This window comes from Colletotrichum tamarilloi, assembly GCF_030869305.1.
Source record: "Colletotrichum tamarilloi strain Tom-12 chromosome Unknown Scaffold_68.1, whole genome shotgun sequence".
Classification (NCBI taxonomy): domain Eukaryota; kingdom Fungi; phylum Ascomycota; class Sordariomycetes; order Glomerellales; family Glomerellaceae; genus Colletotrichum; species Colletotrichum tamarilloi.
The window spans coordinates 164105-183727 of NW_026849450.1; the positions used below are offsets into that span (position 1 = coordinate 164105).

At 52.7% G+C, this 19623-nt stretch overlaps 9 protein-coding genes across 9 annotated transcripts; 3 read left to right on the forward strand and 6 right to left on the reverse strand.

Annotated features, from left to right (window-relative positions):
* Positions 1–1075: 1075 nt before the first annotated feature.
* CTAM01_11855 (uncharacterized protein) lies at positions 1076–1889 on the reverse strand (the record flags this gene model as incomplete). Its single annotated transcript, XM_060527864.1, has 3 exons — positions 1076–1349; positions 1432–1504; positions 1817–1889. 3 exons carry the CDS (start codon positions 1887–1889, stop codon positions 1076–1078), a joined length of 420 nt encoding a protein of 139 aa, XP_060377534.1.
* A 4138-nt stretch (positions 1890–6027) lies between these two features.
* On the reverse strand, positions 6028–7311 carry CTAM01_11856 (carbohydrate kinase; the record flags this gene model as incomplete). The annotated part of the gene is made up of 4 exons (XM_060527865.1): positions 6028–6159; positions 6221–6940; positions 7041–7138; positions 7209–7311. 4 exons carry the CDS (start codon positions 7309–7311, stop codon positions 6028–6030), a joined length of 1053 nt encoding a protein of 350 aa, XP_060377535.1.
* A 633-nt stretch (positions 7312–7944) lies between these two features.
* On the reverse strand, positions 7945–10222 carry CTAM01_11857 (ATP synthase subunit alpha; the record flags this gene model as incomplete). Its single annotated transcript, XM_060527866.1, has 7 exons — positions 7945–8208; positions 8266–8783; positions 8849–9317; positions 9372–9492; positions 9554–9610; positions 9748–9905; positions 10151–10222. The coding sequence occupies 7 exons, from the start codon at positions 10220–10222 to the stop codon at positions 7945–7947; spliced, it is 1659 nt and encodes a 552-aa protein (XP_060377536.1).
* A 1334-nt stretch (positions 10223–11556) lies between these two features.
* On the reverse strand, positions 11557–12202 carry CTAM01_11858 (ribosomal L5P family protein; the record flags this gene model as incomplete). The annotated part of the gene is made up of 3 exons (XM_060527867.1): positions 11557–11850; positions 11917–11999; positions 12058–12202. 3 exons carry the CDS (start codon positions 12200–12202, stop codon positions 11557–11559), a joined length of 522 nt encoding a protein of 173 aa, XP_060377537.1.
* A 467-nt stretch (positions 12203–12669) lies between these two features.
* CTAM01_11859 (LSM domain-containing protein) lies at positions 12670–13618 on the forward strand (the record flags this gene model as incomplete). Its single annotated transcript, XM_060527868.1, has 6 exons — positions 12670–12693; positions 12769–12777; positions 12856–12927; positions 12988–13299; positions 13355–13436; positions 13488–13618. 6 exons carry the CDS (start codon positions 12670–12672, stop codon positions 13616–13618), a joined length of 630 nt encoding a protein of 209 aa, XP_060377538.1.
* Positions 13619–15217: 1599 nt separating this feature from the next.
* CTAM01_11860 (uncharacterized protein) lies at positions 15218–15559 on the reverse strand (the record flags this gene model as incomplete). The annotated part of the gene is made up of 1 exon (XM_060527869.1): positions 15218–15559. One exon carries the CDS (start codon positions 15557–15559, stop codon positions 15218–15220), a length of 342 nt encoding a protein of 113 aa, XP_060377539.1.
* Positions 15560–17519: 1960 nt separating this feature from the next.
* Positions 17520–17609, forward strand: CTAM01_11861 (uncharacterized protein; the record flags this gene model as incomplete). The annotated part of the gene is made up of 1 exon (XM_060527870.1): positions 17520–17609. One exon carries the CDS (start codon positions 17520–17522, stop codon positions 17607–17609), a length of 90 nt encoding a protein of 29 aa, XP_060377540.1.
* Positions 17610–17956: 347 nt separating this feature from the next.
* Positions 17957–18751, reverse strand: CTAM01_11862 (uncharacterized protein; the record flags this gene model as incomplete). The annotated part of the gene is made up of 2 exons (XM_060527871.1): positions 17957–18244; positions 18461–18751. The coding sequence occupies 2 exons, from the start codon at positions 18749–18751 to the stop codon at positions 17957–17959; spliced, it is 579 nt and encodes a 192-aa protein (XP_060377541.1).
* Positions 18287–19128, forward strand: CTAM01_11863 (uncharacterized protein; the record flags this gene model as incomplete). The annotated part of the gene is made up of 2 exons (XM_060527872.1): positions 18287–18801; positions 19038–19128. The coding sequence occupies 2 exons, from the start codon at positions 18287–18289 to the stop codon at positions 19126–19128; spliced, it is 606 nt and encodes a 201-aa protein (XP_060377542.1).
* Positions 19129–19623: the final 495 nt, after the last annotated feature.

Genomic DNA, 19623 nt, shown 5'->3' on the forward strand with positions numbered 1-19623 from the left:
CTCGGCCGGCCGTCCGGCGAGATCTGCGGCCTGTCCAAGACTCCAAGTGCCAGCAGCGAGGGAGGGGAGTGGGGGTCATCATGTCGGTGCTCTCGCAGTTTCGGAGAGGGCCACCATGTCACCGTGCCACCATGCCATGGTGGTGCCGTATACAGTATCCTCGACTCTCGCGGCTTTTTGGTCCAGAGGAGATGAGACGACACCCTATTTTTTGACTCATCGAATTTAGCTCACCCTGTACTGTCTCCGGCCCCGGCCCTGGCCCTTGAAACTATGCGCGATTCGCCCGAAATAGGAGGGCTCCGCTCCGCTCCGTCCGTCAGGGACGTCAACTGAGGCCCAGAAGAGCGGTTGATTTGGATCCTTGATGCGCGGAAGAAGAAGACGACAGGACCATTTTTTTTCTTTGGTTGTAAGGACTTTGAGAGTTCGGGTCAGAGCCCCGAGAACCGCTGGCCCACAGTCAAAGCACCGTCAGTCAAGACGACGACAGCCTCCGTGCCCATTTTCATTCGCCTGCGGCTCGCCATTACTGCTACCCACCTTATTCAGGTCCATGAGGTAGTACCTTAGTCCAGGCTGCTTGCTTGGCTTGCGGACCTTAACCCTTTGCTGCCAAGCACATCACTTTGACTTTTCACGATTCAGAGCTGCCACACTTGCCGGGTTCCAGAAACAGTTCGCTGTTCTATTCTACGACTTTGCGGGCCGCAATGAAGAGGCTCGTCCCCGAGTGTTTCCCCGGGGAATCAGGGTCCGTTTCCGAAAAGCAAAACAACAATGCAAGGTGATGGTACAGAACCGCCAGCTACCGTCCGCCGCGGCTGGGCAATGCCACGTTATGCCACGCTATGCTGTGCCGTGCTGTCGACGGGGATTCCTTCCCGTCAAGACCTTACCACAGCCGTGGGCTCATGACAAGCCCTCGGCGCTCTTTTCACATCAAACTCGAACATCCCCCTCTGCGTCGTTATTATGTTGGCGAGGGCCTTTCCACACCCAGCCAGCAAGTGTCTTCCGCCTCGTATCGCCCCCTTTCCAAGCTTCTCCCTCTCCCTCGAGTGAGGGTTCACACTTATTTGCCGACAGCCTCCTTGACCTTGGTCTCGACCTTGGCCTCGATGGCATCAGCCTTCTTCTGAACAGTCTCGAACGCGTCCTTGGTTGCGGAAGCCTCCTTTCCTCCCCAGTAGTTGTACTGCATGTAACGGTATCCCTGGGTAAGCTGGGCGCCCTCGTTGATGAAGTGGCACATGAAGAGGAGGTAGTTCTTGGGCGAGACGGCGAGGGAGTAGCGCATGAAGGTGGCAGAGTAGATGCAGAGAGCACCCGTCATCTGGCCGGAAATCCTACAAAAAGGAGATGGTGTATCAGCATCTTATCTTGTCCGAGGAAGCGGATAGCGGGGAGACGAGGAAGGATTCGACGTACAGGTCGGGTGACTTTTGGGTGTCCATGACAGCGGCCAGAGGGATACCAAAGTTAGAGACGGGGCCCCAGAAGTCTGTGGTGCATAACGGGTTAGCTTGCCGTCCAGAGTCCATCTTGAAGCTATCGCGAGCGGCCGGCACCGGAGTATCGTGGTCCGTAAGCGCCGGGGGTCTGGAGGGGGGCGGTCCGGCACGCCAATCGCGACGGATTCGATCAAACGAGCTGCATCAATGATTGTCCGGGACTCGAGGATGCCATGCGATAGCTGGTGATAGCTTCAAGCAAGCTCCCTTTTCCCATTTGCTGTGTGGGATAATCCCCGCTAACTCCGGACAACGGAGCTGCGAGAGAATGAAAAAAAATTCGAGCGCGGGCAAAAACGTACGGGTAGAGCAGACATAGTCCGACACAGGGTTGGACCTGATCTTCGCGTTGATCGCCTTGACAATAGCAGCCATTTTGAATATGGTGTTTGTGGTTTGGAAAGGGATTATCGTGAAGGGGCAATTGGCAAGAGGTTGGTCGGAGAGTGGAAGAGGCGGCGGCGGACAGTTTTCCAGGTTTGGATCGCGAAATTGTTGAGAGGCAGAGGCGATGACCAAAGCTCATTCCTCCCTCTGCAGACAGACACTGCTGCTGCTGCGGCGCTCCGAAATTTCGCGGGCGCGGACTGGACGTGCACTCTACGCTGGCACACTGTCTGGCACACTCCCGCGCACCTTAATCGGACGGGACGGGGACTCGCAACGGGCGCCTCTTCACTGGCTATTACAGTGCTGAAGGTGCTGTGGCTTCCATGCTCCCGGGAATAAAAGGTGGGCATCAAACGGAAATGGTAGAAAAGAAAGGGTCATGATTGGATGGAATTTTCCAGGTCCGTTTGGAGGAGAGAGATGAGCTGTGATGACTAAGGTTGCTTACCTCATATTTGAAGGTGAAGTGCGAACCTCAGAAGGATGAGGATGAGGTTGGTGAAAGCCATTATGCATGGTCAACTGGGGACAGAAAGACCTTGATGATTCTGGGGTACAACACTGCTGGGCATTTCTCGAGGTGTCCATCTTGCGTATACGAGAGATGATAGAGCCTCAAGGGGTGCTGTTTCCAACGCCGATTTTTGACCTTTGGGTGGTTGACATGGAGAAGAATTAAGTGATTCATCAAATTGATTTGAAAACAAGAAAGAGAACACAACTCGTCCACCCCCCACCCACTTCCTTTGTTGTTGTTCTTTTGCTCCTGCTATCAGAGTAGCTCGAACAATCTTATCCGGAAGAGATAGGTAGTTCAAAGACAGCCAAGGAATCTAGACCAGGACTGCCGGAGTGGTGGATCGATGTTTGGACGGATCTCTGCGGACTGAACCGAACATCTCGCATTGGAGCGGATGGAGCCGCGGATTAAGGGGGGGGGGGGGGGGGATGCCATTATCAGCCTAATTTTTGTAATCCATTTAACTGCACCGCATACCTAACAGATAATGGGGAAGTGTTTGCCTGATACGATTCAGTAATGTTAAAGATTTGGATAAGGTACCTACCTATGTTGAGGGAAATGGTAGATCTGTCGTTCGTGAGCGTGAAGGGTAGGTAGGCCATGGATCATGAAATTAGAGCCCCCCAATTTGACGCGATATCCGTCTCTCGTCTAGTTACCGGAGCCTGGCGCCTATGGAATCAGTTGTATGGGAGTCTTCCCCATGTTTGTATTGTAGATTGAGGGGAGCGGGTAAGGCTGACGGATTGGTGCGGATGCCGCATGCGAACCCCCGTCCTCCTTTCTGCCAACATGTATCGGTTCTGCACCGCTTCGGTTTCAGGCTGTAGCTCCTTTACGGGATGCACGTGTGCACGTTATGTTACACAATAGCTTACATTCAGTCTAGACTCACAAAGCCGCGGAAGAGGTGGAGGAACCCGGGGCTTGCCGGGGTAAAGGAAAACGCGGGGAAGAAGCGGGATGGTGTTTCTCGGGGATACTTCGTGTGGAGTCCGGGATGTTCGTTTGCGGGCTGGCGCATGGTGAAGAAGGGGGGTTCGGATGAGATGGCTCGGGGTAGATCTGGGGTTTCGGGGTTGATTGCTTTTCTGTTTTGCTTTAGTCGCTCTTTGTTTCTTTGTATCTGCTGCCGTTGTTGGGGGATGGGACATCATCGGGTTCGTAGCCGGGGAGGTGTAAGTTTGGTAAAGGTAGCTCGGGAGTGTACCGGCGGGTTCCCGGATTTTGTTCCGAGTAAGATTGGGTAATGGAAAGGCGTCCATCTTGATAGACCATTCAAATTGAGAGTAAAGGTAAGTTTCTAAGTGATGTGTTTCTCTGCCGGGTTTGTGAGGTCCAGCTGGGTTGAGCACATGGTAGTAAATGCTCGTTGACCAGGGCTAGCTTGCTTGTGTTATCAAGGTATCAAGCATAATGTGAAATATCTAACTAGGTTTCCCCACGAGAGTTCATCTGCATGCGCTTTATGATCTCGATAGACCTAAAGCTAATTCTCCATGGGGGCCAAACGTTCAGATGACGATTTCGGGATGGGACATTCATACTGCTCTCTGATATCTAATATATCACAGAGCATGATCAATGGACCGTTATCTGTTGGCCTGTCACTTTCAAGGCCCGGTTTATCAAAGATTGTCAGATCAACCTGAACCTTCTCCTTCCATTATCAACTTGAAAAAAGGCAGAGAAACCTCACTTTACTTGTTATCTTCCACGTCAGGTCTATAAAGAGAATCTCTGCGCTTCAGCGGTGGTTTTCCAGAACACTACAACCTCAAGGGCCTCTTTAGCGCTTACCTGTGGCGGAATCAAGCTTATGGGGCATGATGTATTGGTGTTTAATATCTTATAGCAAGGCATCATGCGCAATCTCTCTCTCAGATGTGTGCTTGAAGTTGAGGTTGGAAGCTGGAAGTCAAAGATCGAGAGACTCTAGGTTCCATCTGCTTCGTCTCATCATCAGACGAATACGTCGATAAGAATGACTTGCAGTTATGAATGAAGGATTAAAAAGGAGGTGAAGCTGCCTTGAATAAGGTGGGAAATAAGGTCACCTGAGCGAACATTGCATTACTCTGCCAACAAGCTATGGCTTTGGCCAGGCCATCCTACCAATCCCCAGGAAGTGAGTGTATGTCAACCCCAGCCTTGGGGACCGTGGCAAGCCTTTTTGCATGACGCGAATGATTGGTAAGTAGAGTCTGAACATTCGCTCAACGATTTCAGACCTTGAGGTACTTAGTATAAAGGTCATTGCCAATAAATACGCTTTGACAAATGTACGCCAGCCCCGTGTGAAGTCGAAGTTGTCAGCACATGGTTATACTAGGGAAGGCGTTGGGGAAAAATGTTTTCTATGACTTTCCGTCAATGTGTCACTTTCTCTTTGGCAGAATGGAACCACCATGTCAACACTTAAGATTGTTCCGTTTGCGTCCGCACTTATCTGTTCTACGAATATAAAGCAAACCTGGTTGAGAAGTAGTGCTAGAATTCTTCTTCCTAAGAGGATGCTGTCAAAGCATCATGCTCTTGCCATGACGGTCGCAGGAATGCGATCAAGACTAACCATTATATTGGATTCCTTAGATATGGCCAGTAGGAAAGGGTTTCATTCATACATAGGTCTGGTATGCCGTAAATGAATCCGGCAGTGAATCATGCCTTTGAGCGCTGTTCGCGGCATCACGTGGTAATACTCGATAATTGAGAGGAGAGGCTGAACGTTAGCCTGTGAGCGTGATAGTCTTTCTTGAGTAGGTCCTTGGGATAGGGGTCTTGGGTTTATGCTATCTTGCCTTGATAAGACTTCGAGACCAACGACTATGAGGTTTATATATGTCATTGCTTTTGTTATTCAAAGTCTTAATACCGAAGAATATCCAGGGGAAATATGAGTAGAATAAGGAGGAAAGACATGTAGAAAGAACTGAGTGACTTTGTCTGAAGTTACAGCTCAGAAGCCATGCAAACCTTTGTTTCATTGTTAGCAGAAGAGCATTTATTTTATCTCTAGTGTTCTAAGGATACCTCATACACCAAGGAAATCGTTCTCGCTGCGTTCTCGCAGCCTCGGCTCGCCATCGGCAGTGGCTGCCAGATTTCGAGAAGGCCCACACACGTCGACAGCCTCATCCCATCTTCGCTCCTTCCCTCCCCAGCACCCCTCGCGTCAAACCCAGGCAGGCAGCTGGACTTATATTCAGGTCGAGGTCGTCATTCATCAACCAAGCCCAATCGATCCCCATGGTCGAGCGGTATAACGCCCTGGTCCGTTAGTAAAGAACTTGGTATGAAATCTCGAGAAGTCAACGGATGGAGGATTTCGTAGGGGCTCAGTTCGATTTACGAACTGCGCACCCGAGCTTTTGCTTTTTCTACCCTCTTGCCCATTTTCATGTCTCCTATCCCACGAATGCAACTGACTAGGCAGCTTCTAATTGACCCGGAAATTACTTGACCGGGGTCGAGCATCCTTTTGACGATATTGGGAGCAGCTGTTCAAGGAAAGAAGCTGACGATCAATGTTGTTCACCGCATGGCATTATCTTCGTCTACTGTACTACGACTACACGATTCCGTAGACATCCTCTTCCATCACAGCTTGGTAGCGCCAGCATTGCCATCCACCTCACCAAACAGCGTCATGAAGGCACCATGGACCTCGTCAGTCAAGTCGCTCGCCTGCAAGCTGCGGCCCTTCTTCAGGAAAGCACGCCTGGAGCATTCCTATAAGCAATCAGTCAGCCACTAATTCATCCATTATCTCAGCAACGAACACCCAACTTACCCTCGTGATAGCGCTTCCTCCAAAAGCAGCAAGCCTAACCAACTCATCCTCCTTGATCGCATCACCACCCCTATCCCACAACCCCTCAAGATACGCATGCCTCCACCCCAAAAACGTCGCTATCGACCCCGTAAGCGTATCTCCCTGCCCACCACTCCTCTTCAACCCGCCCTGCAGATCAACAACCAACGTATCCCTCCCATTCGAAATAAAGTCCTTGGCCCCCTTCTGCACAATAGTCACCCCCTCCAACGCCCTCGCCAGCGCCTCGACCTTGGCCGTCTCCTTCTCCTCCCCACCACCACCCGCCTGCTCTTTCACCTTCCCCTCATCGACCTCGAGCGCCTTACAAAGCCGCGAGAACTCGACGACGTTGGGCGTCAACACGGCCAGCTCGTAGCCCTTTACCAGCCCGGGATCCTTTTGCACGACGAGCAGCGCGTCGGCGTCGAGGACCAGCGGGATCGAGCGCTCGCGGGCGGCGCGGATGACGCGCGCGACGGTCTCCTGCATCATCGGGTCGCGGCCGAGTCCGGGCCCGATGACGAGAACGTGTAGGCGGGCGAGCATGTCGATGATGGGACCCGAGATCTTCTCCGAGTCCGTTGCTGCGGCTTCCGCCGCGTCTGATGGGGTTTGGCGCATGAGGGGGTGGACCATCAGGTTTGGCGAGTATGTTTTGATCACTGAAGCCGCGCCGGGGGTGCAGATTACGTGGGACTGTGGTTCCAGTTCTCAGCTCAGTACATCATGAGGCATCCCGCGTTGCCCCGATGAAGCCGGGATGTGAGAGACCGGGGCCGGACAAGACTGGACTTACCATATCGCATCCCAGCCTGGCACTCGCCATGGCTGAAAAGTACGGCGCGCCCGTGTAATCGACACTGCCACCGAGAACAGCGACGCGGCCCAATTGTCCTGGTCGTAAAGTGTAAGTAAGAGAGAAGAGCTTCAACCATCACATCGGGACTCTGAACCATGCAATCACCTTTATGGAACTTCTCCAACATGGGCGGAATCATCCGCTGCACCCGGCCGAGAACATCTTTCGTTGCCGCAGACATTTCCGGAGTTCTAGAGTCAGATGACATTATGAGGTTGTATTATTCACAGAGTACGGTTGAACTTGGGTAGTTGTGCGAGGGGCAATAAGTTAAGTTGACGTTGGGAGCTCTGACAGCCAGATGATGTCACCTGCCGACATCCCGTACTATTTGTGAGTTGACCCGCTAGGCGGCCGAGGCCGTCCTCAGGATCCGGCGCGCTCTTAAGGGCCCGCCGTCCTCCTCGCGCGTTCCGGAATGCTATTGGGAGTCCGGCAAGATGATTTGTGAGCGGCAGCTGACTACTTCAACGACGCGGTAGCTTGCCGTTAGTACAGTAAAGCGACTGAAATTTCACGATTCGCAGCCGAGCCTCGTCTGCTTTGCTGTACGAATTTCCAGACTACAACATATCACGGCGAAACGAATTACTGGGAACAAGTTCATGAAAGGACAAAAGGAATCGAGGGCGTTAATTGAGTCTTGAGCTCTATTTTACAAGTGGTTCGACTGGAGATCCTTCCCCAAATATCGCGTCCCCTGGTGCTTCCCTCGGACCGGCGCAAAACCCTCGAGATTTCCTCACGCCTCTAGGCAAACAAAAACTTCGGTATAGACAGCTACATCAACCCCGAGCGCTCCCAGTCGGACCATTTATTATGTCAGGTGAGACTTAAAAATTTAGCCCAGGAAGCTCTTGGTGAAGGTGGCGATGACGTCCTTGAGGCGGGCCTCAAGGTCCTTGCTGAGGGCACCCTCCTTGTCGATGGTGGCAATCAGGTCGGACTCGTTGGTGCGGAGGTGGGACAGGAAGTCAGCCTCCCACTGGAGGATCTTGGCGACGGGGACCGCGTCAAGGTGACCGTTGACACCAGCGAAGATGAGGGGAACCATCTCGTTGACGGCCATGGGGGAGTACTGCTTCTGCTTGAGGAGCTCGGTCAACTGTAGAATTGGTCAGTACTTGTCACGAAAGGGGGTACCGATGTATTGTCAACTTACGCGTTCACCTCTGCTGAGGGTCTGCTTGGTGGAGGCATCCAAATCGGAACCGAACTGGGCGAAGGCAGCGACCTCACGGTACTGAGCCAAGAAAAGCTTCAGGGAACCAGCGACTTGCTTCATGGCCTTAAGCTGGGCGGCGGAACCGACACGAGAGACGGAAAGACCGACGTTAATGGCGGGACGGATACCCTTGTAGAAGAGCTCGGACTCCAAGAAGATCTGGCCGTCGGTAATGGAAATGACGTTGGTGGGAATGTAGGCAGACACATCACCACCCTGGGTCTCAATGACGGGAAGGGCAGTCATGGAACCACCACCAAGCTTGTCGTTCATCTTGGCGGCACGCTCGAGAAGACGAGAGTGGAGGTAGAAAACGTCACCGGGGTAGGCCTCACGTCCGGGGGGACGACGAAGCAGCAGAGACATCTGACGGTAGGCAACGGCCTGCTTGGACAGATCGTCGTAGATGATGAGGGAGTGCTTGCCGTTGTCACGGAACCACTCAGCGACGGAGGCTGGAGAGATATGTTAGTTTCCTGTCTTCAGAAAGTGTGACTAAACTGCACGAGTGTTTACTTACCACCGGTGAAGGGAGCGATGTACTGAAGGGGAGCGGCCTCGGAGGCGGTGGCAGCGACGACGATGGAGTACTTCATGGCATCGTTCTCCTCAAGGGTCTTGACGAGCTGGGCGACGGTGGAACGCTTCTGACCGACGGCGACGTAGACGCAGTAAAGCTTCTTGGTCTCGTCGTTGGAGTTGTTCCAACGCTTCTGGTTAAGGATGGCGTCGAGGGCGACGGCAGTCTTTCCGGTCTGACGGTCACCAATGATCAACTCACGCTGACCACGGCCAATGGGAACCATGGCGTCGATGGACTTAAGACCAGTCTGGACCGGCTGGTTGACGGACTTGCGAGGCAGAATGCCGGGAGCCTTGAGCTGAGCACGGCGCTTCTCCTTGGCGTTAAGGGGACCCTTGCCGTCAATGGGGTTACCGAGAGCGTCGATGACACGGCCGAGAAGCTCGGGACCGACGGGAACATCGACCTATAGTGTTGTTAATAAACATTGGCCGTAGTCGAGTAAGCATGTTGAACCTACAATCTCTCCGGTACGCTTGACAGTCTCGCCCTCCTTGACCAAACGGTCAGAACCGAAAAGCACAACACCGACCTGGCCGGCCTCGAGGTTCATGCACATGCCCTTGACGCCGGAGGCGAACCTGTAGGTGAAAGAGTTAGACGCGATGCATCTCCGAAGTAAGTAAAGGGCGCTTAACGTACTCGACAAGCTCCTCAGCCTGGACGTTGGCCATGCCGTGAACACGGGCGATACCATCACTGTTGTTCCCTCCCCGTTAGCAAAAACTTTTCTTGGTGCCGATGAGTTGACATGCGAGCTCCTCGTGCAGTCCGATGATGCATTGAAGGTTTTCCGATGGTGGCTCGCGATGCCGAGAGATGCCGCTTAAACGTACCCGACGGACAGGACGCGGCCGGTCTCGGCGAGACCAGCCTCCTCCTGGACACCACGAATTCTCTGCTCGAGGATGGAAGAAACCTCGGTCGGGGAAGCCTTGGCCTCGGCGTATGTGCGAGTCTGCATGTTGAAGACGGCGGGTGCGGCATTTCGGGCCTGAGGGTGAAAAAACAGGTTAGCCGAACGGCCGAAAATGTTATGGGCGGCTCCCGCCCCAAAACAGCAACGCATCCCCCAAGGGAGCTCGATGAAAAGCTCTTCCACGCCAGCAACGCGACTCCCGCGAGGTCAAAAAAGCTCGGAGGGACCTAATTGGATATCGCGGAATCGATTGCTGATGTTTTTGGATGGAATTGACGTCGGTTCGGGGATGGGGAGGTTGACGGAAGGTGTGGACTTACGGCGGCGACTCTGCCGGCAGCAGAGACGGCGCCGACGGCGCGCGTCGACTGGCGGAGGGCGTTGCGGAACATATTAGAAGATCTTGGACACTGTCTAGATCGAAGGAGAATCAATTGCAATAGATGCAATTGAGTGGAGGGGAGATTGGGGTTGATGAAGGTGCCTTTGAAGGAGTGCAAATCGAGTCTTTTTTGGAAGAAGCCCAGTGGAGGGAAAAGAGAGTGAGGAAGCAGTGGAGCCGAAGCTGTGCTGGCCGGCCAATCACGGTGGGCCGTCGAGTTTTGCCTCAGTCCAACCCGAGATCTCCCTAACAATTTCCGACCACCGCATACGTGCCCGTCGTGGCCCCGTAACCCCGTGAAATGCCTGACTTACATAAGACAGGGGGAAAAGACGCTCTGACATTGACAGGTCTTTAACGCGCTGGGAAGGACGATCTAATCTCAACCGAAAGGAAGGGGAGCTGGGCCCGAGTGAAAAAAAAAATAAAACATAAAAATTGGTGCCAGTCTGGCTTTCCGCCGCACCCATTGAGTTTGCGATAAAATAGCTGTCGCCATCCATTGCGATACCGGGACTTTTCAGCCATCGCCCCGGTAATTGTCTAGGTATCATGATAACTTCAATTATCCCTTGACCTTACCTATTCTCATATCTGCATGCATGCGCTGTTCTCTTAGTCCAGGTAGCTTCCCAGTGTTGTCCCCCCTTCCCCGGCATTTTTGGTGCAAAGCTCTCCACTGTGCAATTCCACTCTCTTGAGGAATGCCAACCTCTCCGACTTCAAGCACTCATTGAGAGCCCAGAGGCACAGGACACAGTGCACGTATACGTAAGGCGTACTGAAGCTGTGGGACTTTGGTGCCTCCATCCGGCCGGGAACACCGAGCCTGACCGCCTCGGAGCAATGTGAAATCCGAGTCGCATTTCTGCCGTCAGCCTCGTAGTCTTACCCGCCGTTGAGCCTTGAGGCCAAAATCGAATCTCAATGCAACATTGGTCACGTGCAGCCTCAAGAAGTGAGGTCAAATCTTGGCAAGGAAAATTGGCGTACCACTTCACGCGAGATGGGAGACTTAGGCCGTGAGTACAGTATTGTAGCTTATTTGGACTAAAATAGACTAGCTAAACCACCAACGCCTAGGCCGCTTCCATATCGCGGGCCATCGTCACCAAACAGAATCATGAGCAGCATCACGGTAAGAAGGAACTTGTGTTGTAAGCCGGCATGACGCCGGTCGGTCTCTGAGGCCGCGGCTTGACTGAATTTTTGCTCAAGTCAAGCGTGTTGTATGAACAACTGCTGGAAAGTACATGCCTTATAAGCCAGTTTCCCATTTTTCGCCAACCGTTAACCCAAGCCGTCCCAGTGTCTTTTTTCGTTCGTCGCAGGAAATGAAAGCATTTATCGGACAATGCCATCGAAGCGAGACTTGAACCACTTGACGGTCTCGTCACGCTTGATGCGGTGGCCAGAGCCGATGCGGCCCTTGCAGCGGCGGCGGGTGCCGACGCGCTCACCCTTGCGGGTCATGCAGACGTAGAAGTCCATGCCGTAGATACCGATGGAGGGGTCGTACTTGATGCCGAGATCAATGTGCTCAGAGATACCGAATCCGAAGTTGCCGGTCTCGGAGAAGTTGCGCTTGCGGAGCTCGTACTCCTTGACCTTGAGGCCACGCTCGAGAATCTCCTCAGCCTGTAATCATCAAGTCAGTCCACCATCCTTCCTGCGCAGTTTCGAATTCCGCCAAAATTGTCGTACCTTGGGGCCACGGACGGTGACGTGGACAGCAATCTTTTCGTTACGGCGGATACCGAAGGTACGGACGGTGTAGCGGGCCTTGCCTGTCGGGTCCTGTTAGTTCATCGTTTCTTGTCGTGGGAATTTTTGGTGATGCCGTACTGTAGACGGGGGTTTGACCGGACAGCTGCTCCAACACCTTGGCGGCACGGGTCAGTCTGTCACCAGACTCGCCGACGGAGATGTTGAGAACGAGCTTCTGAATGTGAAGCTCGCGCATGGGGTTCTGGGTCTTCTCGGACGACATTTTGGCGGTTAGTACTGCGGTACGGCTGGCTGGGCGTTTGGTGTCGATTGTCGATTGTCAAAGTGGGAAAAAGTTCGGCGCCAATTGGCAAAAAAAGACTTTGTGTTTTGGGGGGTTTGCGAGCCCTTGCAAGGAAGGTGGGTGACGACCCACTTGGAAGTGGTGCACTCACCCGTGTTCTTAGCCACAACCACGAGCCACAGAAGCCCAAGTAGATGCTCCCATCAGCCACATCAAGCTACGTACCGATTGCAAGCATGGAGGGTCCCGTCGTTTGGCCTCAGCCTTCCAAGGTTCCCTCAGCCTCCCGAAATTTGTCTCCATATCCTCTGACTGCTGAAGCTCTGCCTATCGCAAGCATCAACAGTCGCGCTGAAGTCTCTCAGGCTTCGCAACAAGCATAACATCAATTTTTTGAAGACTTAGAGCAGCTACGAAAGTAGCTCCTCACACAAACATCACCCAAGATGTCGAACAAACAGGGCAAGATGGTGAGCAACTCCTGACCTTTCTCTCAAAGTTTCAAGGTTGACAATACAGGCTGACACGAAGTTCTTCATTTCTAGGCTGGTTACGTACGTAATTTTCCTCGAGAACTACCCGACGATCGATTCAGGCTACTGCACAGGGTACAGACTGACGCGACTTAATAGATCAACTACCGCATGAGGGTTACCTTGAATGATGGCCGCCAGATGACCGGACAGATGCTTGCATTTGACAAGGTGCGCAACCCAATTTTACCCTCAATCGCGTCTCTACAATTATGCTGACAATCTGTACAGCACATGAACCTCGTCCTCGCCGATACCGAAGAGTTCAGACGCGTCAAGATCAGACAGAACAAGCCTGCCGCCCCTGGCGCTAGCTCCAGCTCCGGCCAAACGATCGAGAAGGAGGAGAAGCGAACCCTCGGCCTGACGATTGTCCGCGGCGCACACATTGTCTCCCTGTCAGTGGAATCAGAGCCGCCCGCGGACCCCAGTGCACGACTTGGAAAGAGCGCGCCTGGCGGAATTTCGGCCGGTCTCACCGCTGGTCCTGGTGTTGCGCGACCCGCCGGCCGCGGCGCCGCCCCGGCTCCCCCATCACTGGCCGTTAGTACCCCACTATTCTCTGTTCATGAGCTTCGGACGCTGACTTTTGACGTAGGGCCCTGCTGCTGGCGTTGGAGGTGGTGCTCCTCCCGGATTCCCTGGTTTCCCTGGTGCCCCGCCCTTTGGTGGACGTGGTGGTGAGTACACATACCCCTCTGACCCGCGAATGCGCTTCTCACACTTTACAGCTCCTCCCCCGGGCTTCCCCGGTGCCTTCCCGCCCCCGGGCTTCCCTCAAAACGCCCCCTTCCCTCCTCCTGGTTTCAACCCCGGCCCTCCTGGCGGAGCCCCGGGCTTCAACCCTCCCCCGCGAAGATAGGCTACGGATAAAGATATCGATATCTCGCATGCTTTGTAGTTGGAGGATGGTTCACGGATACCATTGGCGTTTGGGGATGAATGTCAAGATTACGAACAAAAAAGAAATCGGGCAGAACAGGCACGTTGTTAATCGGCCTCTCTACCCCTGAACAAGTCATAGGTCAACTTGCCAACCTATACTCGTTGGATTTGCGGAAAGAAATGGGCAGCATGGATTCATTCGACAGTTCTCCAAGTCACTTCGAGGAGGAGCATAAGTAACCGGCGATTGCTGTTATATCAATACCTAGGCAGCACAATATTCACCACAACGTACCACCTCATTGCCATCCCCCCAACCACTAATTCGGTTCTTCATGTTGATTTTGATGTGATTCCTGACTGCAGAATGGTGTCTTGGTGATCGTTGAGCTTCTTAGACGGTCAGATACTTAGTCAATTGCTGGCTGAACATAAACAGCCTAGCAACAGCTCCCATCTGGCACAACTGTCGGGGATGGCGTTGAGCATATTTGAACAGACTTAGAAGAAAATAGATGGAAACCTGGGGGCACTTAAAAGCGGGATCGGAATCTACCTTACGGGCACGGCATGTTCATCGGCACACTGCAGATGGGCCTCCCTTCCCGGAGCATCCGTTTGTTTGATGGCATATCCTCAAACCCATGCAGATCCGTGTGCAGAGATCAAATACCGCCCATGACCAATTGGAAACTTACACATGAATGAGACTACGTTTGCTCTCGGCAAGCCTTGAAAGTCAATGATTTGCATTCTCATTCCTACACATGCTGCGAGATATTCCCCGTGACGCAACCTTTGCGAGAGGGCCATGGCGTCTATCTACCTTAGTTCGGGTAAGGTAGGCAAAGTAGGTAGTCCGGGTTGGAAGGAGCGGGTGAGTGTTGACTGTGCCTTCCACCTGAATACCCAGAAAGCCCATATATACCCCTCCAAGTCCATTCCTGTCACCAGCCAGGAGGCGCCCGTCTAGGTCGACGTGTCAGGTCAAACTGGCTGGGTGGTGGAGTGGTTAATGGTCAACAATTGAATTCTACACCAACCAGCCTACTCGACGACAGGCTCAGCGCATACGAGAGTACCCAAGTTCGAATCCCAGCATGAGCACCAAGAGATGTAGCCCCCAGTCCAGCACCGGGGGGGTGAACTCTTTTTTGGTCTTCTCTACGTGTTGACGCTTATCTCATGCGACTGCCTCAGAGTAACGTTTGCCCCTTCCTAGCTAGATGTTTGGTGAAGGAGCGGTCGTTGCCCCTGCCTGTTTTGCAAACGGCAGATGCGTGATCCCATCGTCTACATGAGGTACCTCCCTACCTGCCTACTTCAACTCTTCCACGTCGTCTCAGAGTTTGCCGACTTCACTCCATTTCCTTTCGCTCCCACCTTGTAATTTCTTGTTTGCGAGGACCTTCTCGCACCTGAATCATCACGTCCTACGGCCTGGTCATCTTCAGGATCTCAAATCGTTGGTCTATTCGTCCTTCCAGAAAGACCTTCTAACCTAAACATGGGTCGTTGGGGATTCCGTATGCTGTCCTGCCCTCCCCTCTCTTATTCTCTGCGGAACAATGATACATCAGGTCTTTTCGAGAGCGACGAGGATCTTGACATTGTCGCCGCCATCAGAATAACTTTCGGCGATGGTCCTGAGAAGCTTGATCTCTATCTCATGATCAATTAGACCGACATGGTTGCTCCTGAGCAGACGAGAGAGTTCTATAAAACTGAGGAACATGCACAATTCCTCCGCGGTTTCATCACCGAAATCCGAGGACGGCTTGACCCCGGAGTCGGTGACGAACTCTTCAAGAAGTATCGAGCCCTCGAACACGAGCATCAAGGCCAGTGCCGAACCATTGTGGGCGGCGCCTTGATGATGCGTGCTGGAGCCTAGATCGAGGCAGACGACATGCAGCATCTACGCGACCCCGTTCCCAAGATACCTTGCCAATATCGCTTTGCCTTGCCGATGATGGACTGTGGTTTCCGTGACCACGGAAAAGCGCAATTACTTGCTGTAATCGACAACTATCAGCCGGGAACGCCTCGAGACTTTCACGAGCCAAGGTAAATCTAGCCGGATTGTCCATACGAGGCATCGACTAACAGCTTGGGCTTAGCTGCTTCCATTGCGGCAAGATTCACGCAGACCACGGAATCAACCTGAAGAAGTGCGGCCATTTCTAGGCTGCCTGGTACTGCGGCATCGTAAGTACTCAAGCTCGATGGGGTTCTTGGAAGAATGAAGCTGATATTTCCAAAGGACTGTCAAAGGACCCATCGCAAGATCCACAAGGCTTCGTGCAAGGCAATTTGGGAGAAGGTTCTTGCCAACGTCTAGAACCTGGTGATGAACAGACACCAGCCTTCACCACTTTGGCAATATCATTGAGCTTGATGTTTCCTCGCGGTTAGCTATTCGGGTGGGTAGCATGAGTCGCCGGCATTCGGTTGGTGTGAGACGCGAAAGAAGATATGGAAGTAAACGCATCTTGGACAACTTTGGTCTAGGTGCTGGACTGAAATCGTCAGATGAGTTAGGCAGGCAGGAGAAGATCCAAATGATACAGTTACAACCAAACACAACCAAACCATCGTACATTGACCCGTCTCGTAGTTGTTTGCTCAAGCTTTTGTTCCGAAGTGGCCGAGGGCTTCTGTGTAGTTCTTCGGAGTGGGGGCACGGAAAGATAGTCAGATAGCAATGTGAAGTCTTCAATGATGATTCCCGAGACTGTAATGACAGGAGAAATATCCCATAGTTGCTCTAGATCATCCCTTATGCCACTAAGAACCGGTCACTAAGCTCAAATGCTCGAGTCCCACGTGGAACACCCAACGAACTAATGACCTCGGTTCATCGCCCCAAAGACATTGGCGATTTTCCTTGCTCTAGGCCTGCGGCTCGTGGAACGCGGATGCAATAGAACAGAATGCCCAGCAACAGCAGCTTGATGTCTACGCCGAGATCTGTGAGTGATTTACCACATTGCTGTCTCGAAGAGTCTACACGTATAACATCTTGCGTTGAGGACTTGATTGCCATGGTTGAAGATGGTTGTTGATTTACACAGGTTGATAAGCGGCCAATTGGTCAAAGAAGAGGCTTCACACGGGGAAGGGCAATGAAATCATAGCACCTCTTTGATCCAATCCCTCTACCATCAGGTAGAAAATCATCAGGAAAGCAACTCGAGTCACTTCTCCATCGCACCCAACCCCAAAGTACAATGTGAGGACGAAGGGAACAGCAACGAGGTAAAGTACGCCCACCTGGAGAACCGGCCTTAGACGCATATACTCATCCCAGCATCGGCAAGGTTACCACCAATCACACATGTATCATCGATTCACATGGCTGACGGAAGCTCTATAATCGAGCAAGTACCACGACCACAAATAACACGATACTCATACACCACCCCAATATCGAGTACTCAACACGACTTTACATCTCGCTCGTTAAGCCAGCAGTCGACGTACGTAGTTTAACGTTCGTCACATTCTCAAAGGTCTGGTAAGCGCAAGATCGAAACATGCCGTCAAAGCTGCGTACGTCAACTTGTGATCTTAGCGATGAAAACTCCGCTCGCCTCGGGCGTCAGTCAGACACCAGAATGCTTTACCTGGCACGCCTAAACTAATAGCTTCCAGGATGAAACGAAACGTCGGTTATCGAGCAAGACCGGACTAGCAAATGGTGAAATCCATGGTCGGTATCGCTTAAAGATGTGAGAGACAGTTGACTCCTTCTTCCCCATCCCTCCCACTCCCTTGCCCGAGTCCCTGCCGAGCACAGCGCAACGCTCGATAGTTCCTGCAAGTTCAACAATAAAACGTGGGAGAGGGAAAGGAAAAACAAAACGATTTCCTTCTGTATGGCAAGACAAGGAGGTCCAAACGTTCAAACGTGGTTTCCAGGATTTAAATCGGATAGATCATCCCTTTGCATCTATCCCATCATCTAAAGCTTTCTCTCCCTGCGTAACTCGCCATCAACGGCCGCGGCGCCGGGGCACCGGGGGTATATTAAAACGTTGTCACTTTCATTTCCACAACTTTCTCTCACCCGCCTCCCTGTCACAGCATCCGCGCAAGATTACATTGTCTCTCTTACTGACTTACTTACTCCATCCCAGAGCACGCGCCCGTTGGAACGGTTACCACTGCACAAACTTTTCCATTTTTGTCTCAGCTTGGGTCGCTTCGGTCGTCGACTACGCACTCCCTCCATGTGTAGGAGGGGAGCGATGGGTCAATGGTTTTGCGTATGTCTGGGGCTGGAACCCGCGTGGAGATGAAGACATTTTTCTGTTCAATTGGTGTCGCATGTCGCGTGTTCGCGTGTCGTAGCTTCTAGAGGTCGTTGCTTACTAGCCGTCCCAGCTTGTCGGTTCCACGAGTGAGAGAACATGGATACGAGATCCGCTTGGAGCACGTCTACCTCTGTGATACCAAGAATGGAGATCGCTTTTCCCCCGGCAGCAACCTCGTAGGCTCGACTCGACGTCCTAGATCTCGAGATCTTGGCTACCTTCAACCGTTTATATGCCGGATAGAGACTCCCGTCCAGAATCGAGATATTAGTCAGGTTGCTTTCCGACTAGGCGACGGAAATAGCCTGTGGCTTGTTAGTACGGCCGTCATGCTCCAAGAGCCGTACGTCCGTGAACCTCCGCTAGGTGATGGAAGATTCCGGAAAGGCTTCGACGGGAAGAGCACTAAGTCGACAGCGAAAGGGCCCAGACCTCAGGACCGACTACTCACCGCAGTCGGAAGCAGACGCTCAGTATCCCCGGCCGCATCGGCCGCAGCGTACCTGCACCGACAGTGTGAAGGTCCTGCTGCTGCAAATGTCTGCAAGCAGATGGACACCATTGGGAGGGGCCGCGCCGTCATGCATTTCCGGAAGCTGCACGACGGGGAAGCCGGTCTCGCCGGTGTTCAATGCTGGAGCTACATCTCGAGCATTAGGGTATCTGGACCGGAACGTTCCCGGACCCCGGTCGTGATCCCACGTTGTGAGCACGATGTGGGCGAGAGCTTGCTGCACCCCTTGCATCACCAGCTCTGCGCGGTGATGGAGGCCTGCCGCCACCGACATAGGCATTCGTCGTCATCCGGCACGGAGAGGCGACTTTCTGACTCGAAGGCTGGTAGGTACACACACATCCTGCTATGGTTTTTTCTTTTGCGAGGAATCGTTTTCCTGCTAATAAGCTTAGAAGAAACACGTTTGATGTCTCTCTTCTGGGGGCTTGGCCGATAGACGATCGACGAGAGCGGGAAGCTACAGCAGAGCTCGTGGCTTTCAGGGTTGGAGGTGATTTGCTTCCGATATTGCCAATCCAAATCAAAAGTGATGGCCCGAGATCGCTGCTACCCGTGCGTCACAGAGTGTCGAAAGGTGCCGAGAACGGTGATGTGCCTTCGGTAGTGATTGGCGATGAGATCGTGTGGCTTGCTCGGGAGGGTGTGGCTGTCTGATGGCCCGATTATGTACTTCCTACGGCTGGCGACATCTGTGATTGAATGGGGAAATCTAGCCGTTCATGGTTAACCCGACAAGATGTGACAAGAGATCGGATTAACGAAAGTGTGGGAAGAACTTAATAGGCTCATCCTCCGTGATACGGGAACAGCCAATATGCTCTGGACACACAGTACGACTACTATATGTTACGGCCGCCCGCAAGGACGCGAAAAACCTTGGACGACCGAAACCGTGGTAGTATTTGTGTAAGCTGAAGAGGAGACGAGCTGAAGAATTTGTAATGCCTGTCACGCGGGATAGAAGCTTATGGAGCCTGGCTTGCCTGGATAGACAATCGTGTTTGGTGATATGGCATTGATGCTTAGCCGCATCGCAGTCTTGTAAACTTGTCGATCCATCCGTGGACCATATGCAATAATTGACGGCAGATGATCTGGTTATGTAGAGCGCAATGCCAATTGCTTCGGGACCAACGTCGCATCAAGTCT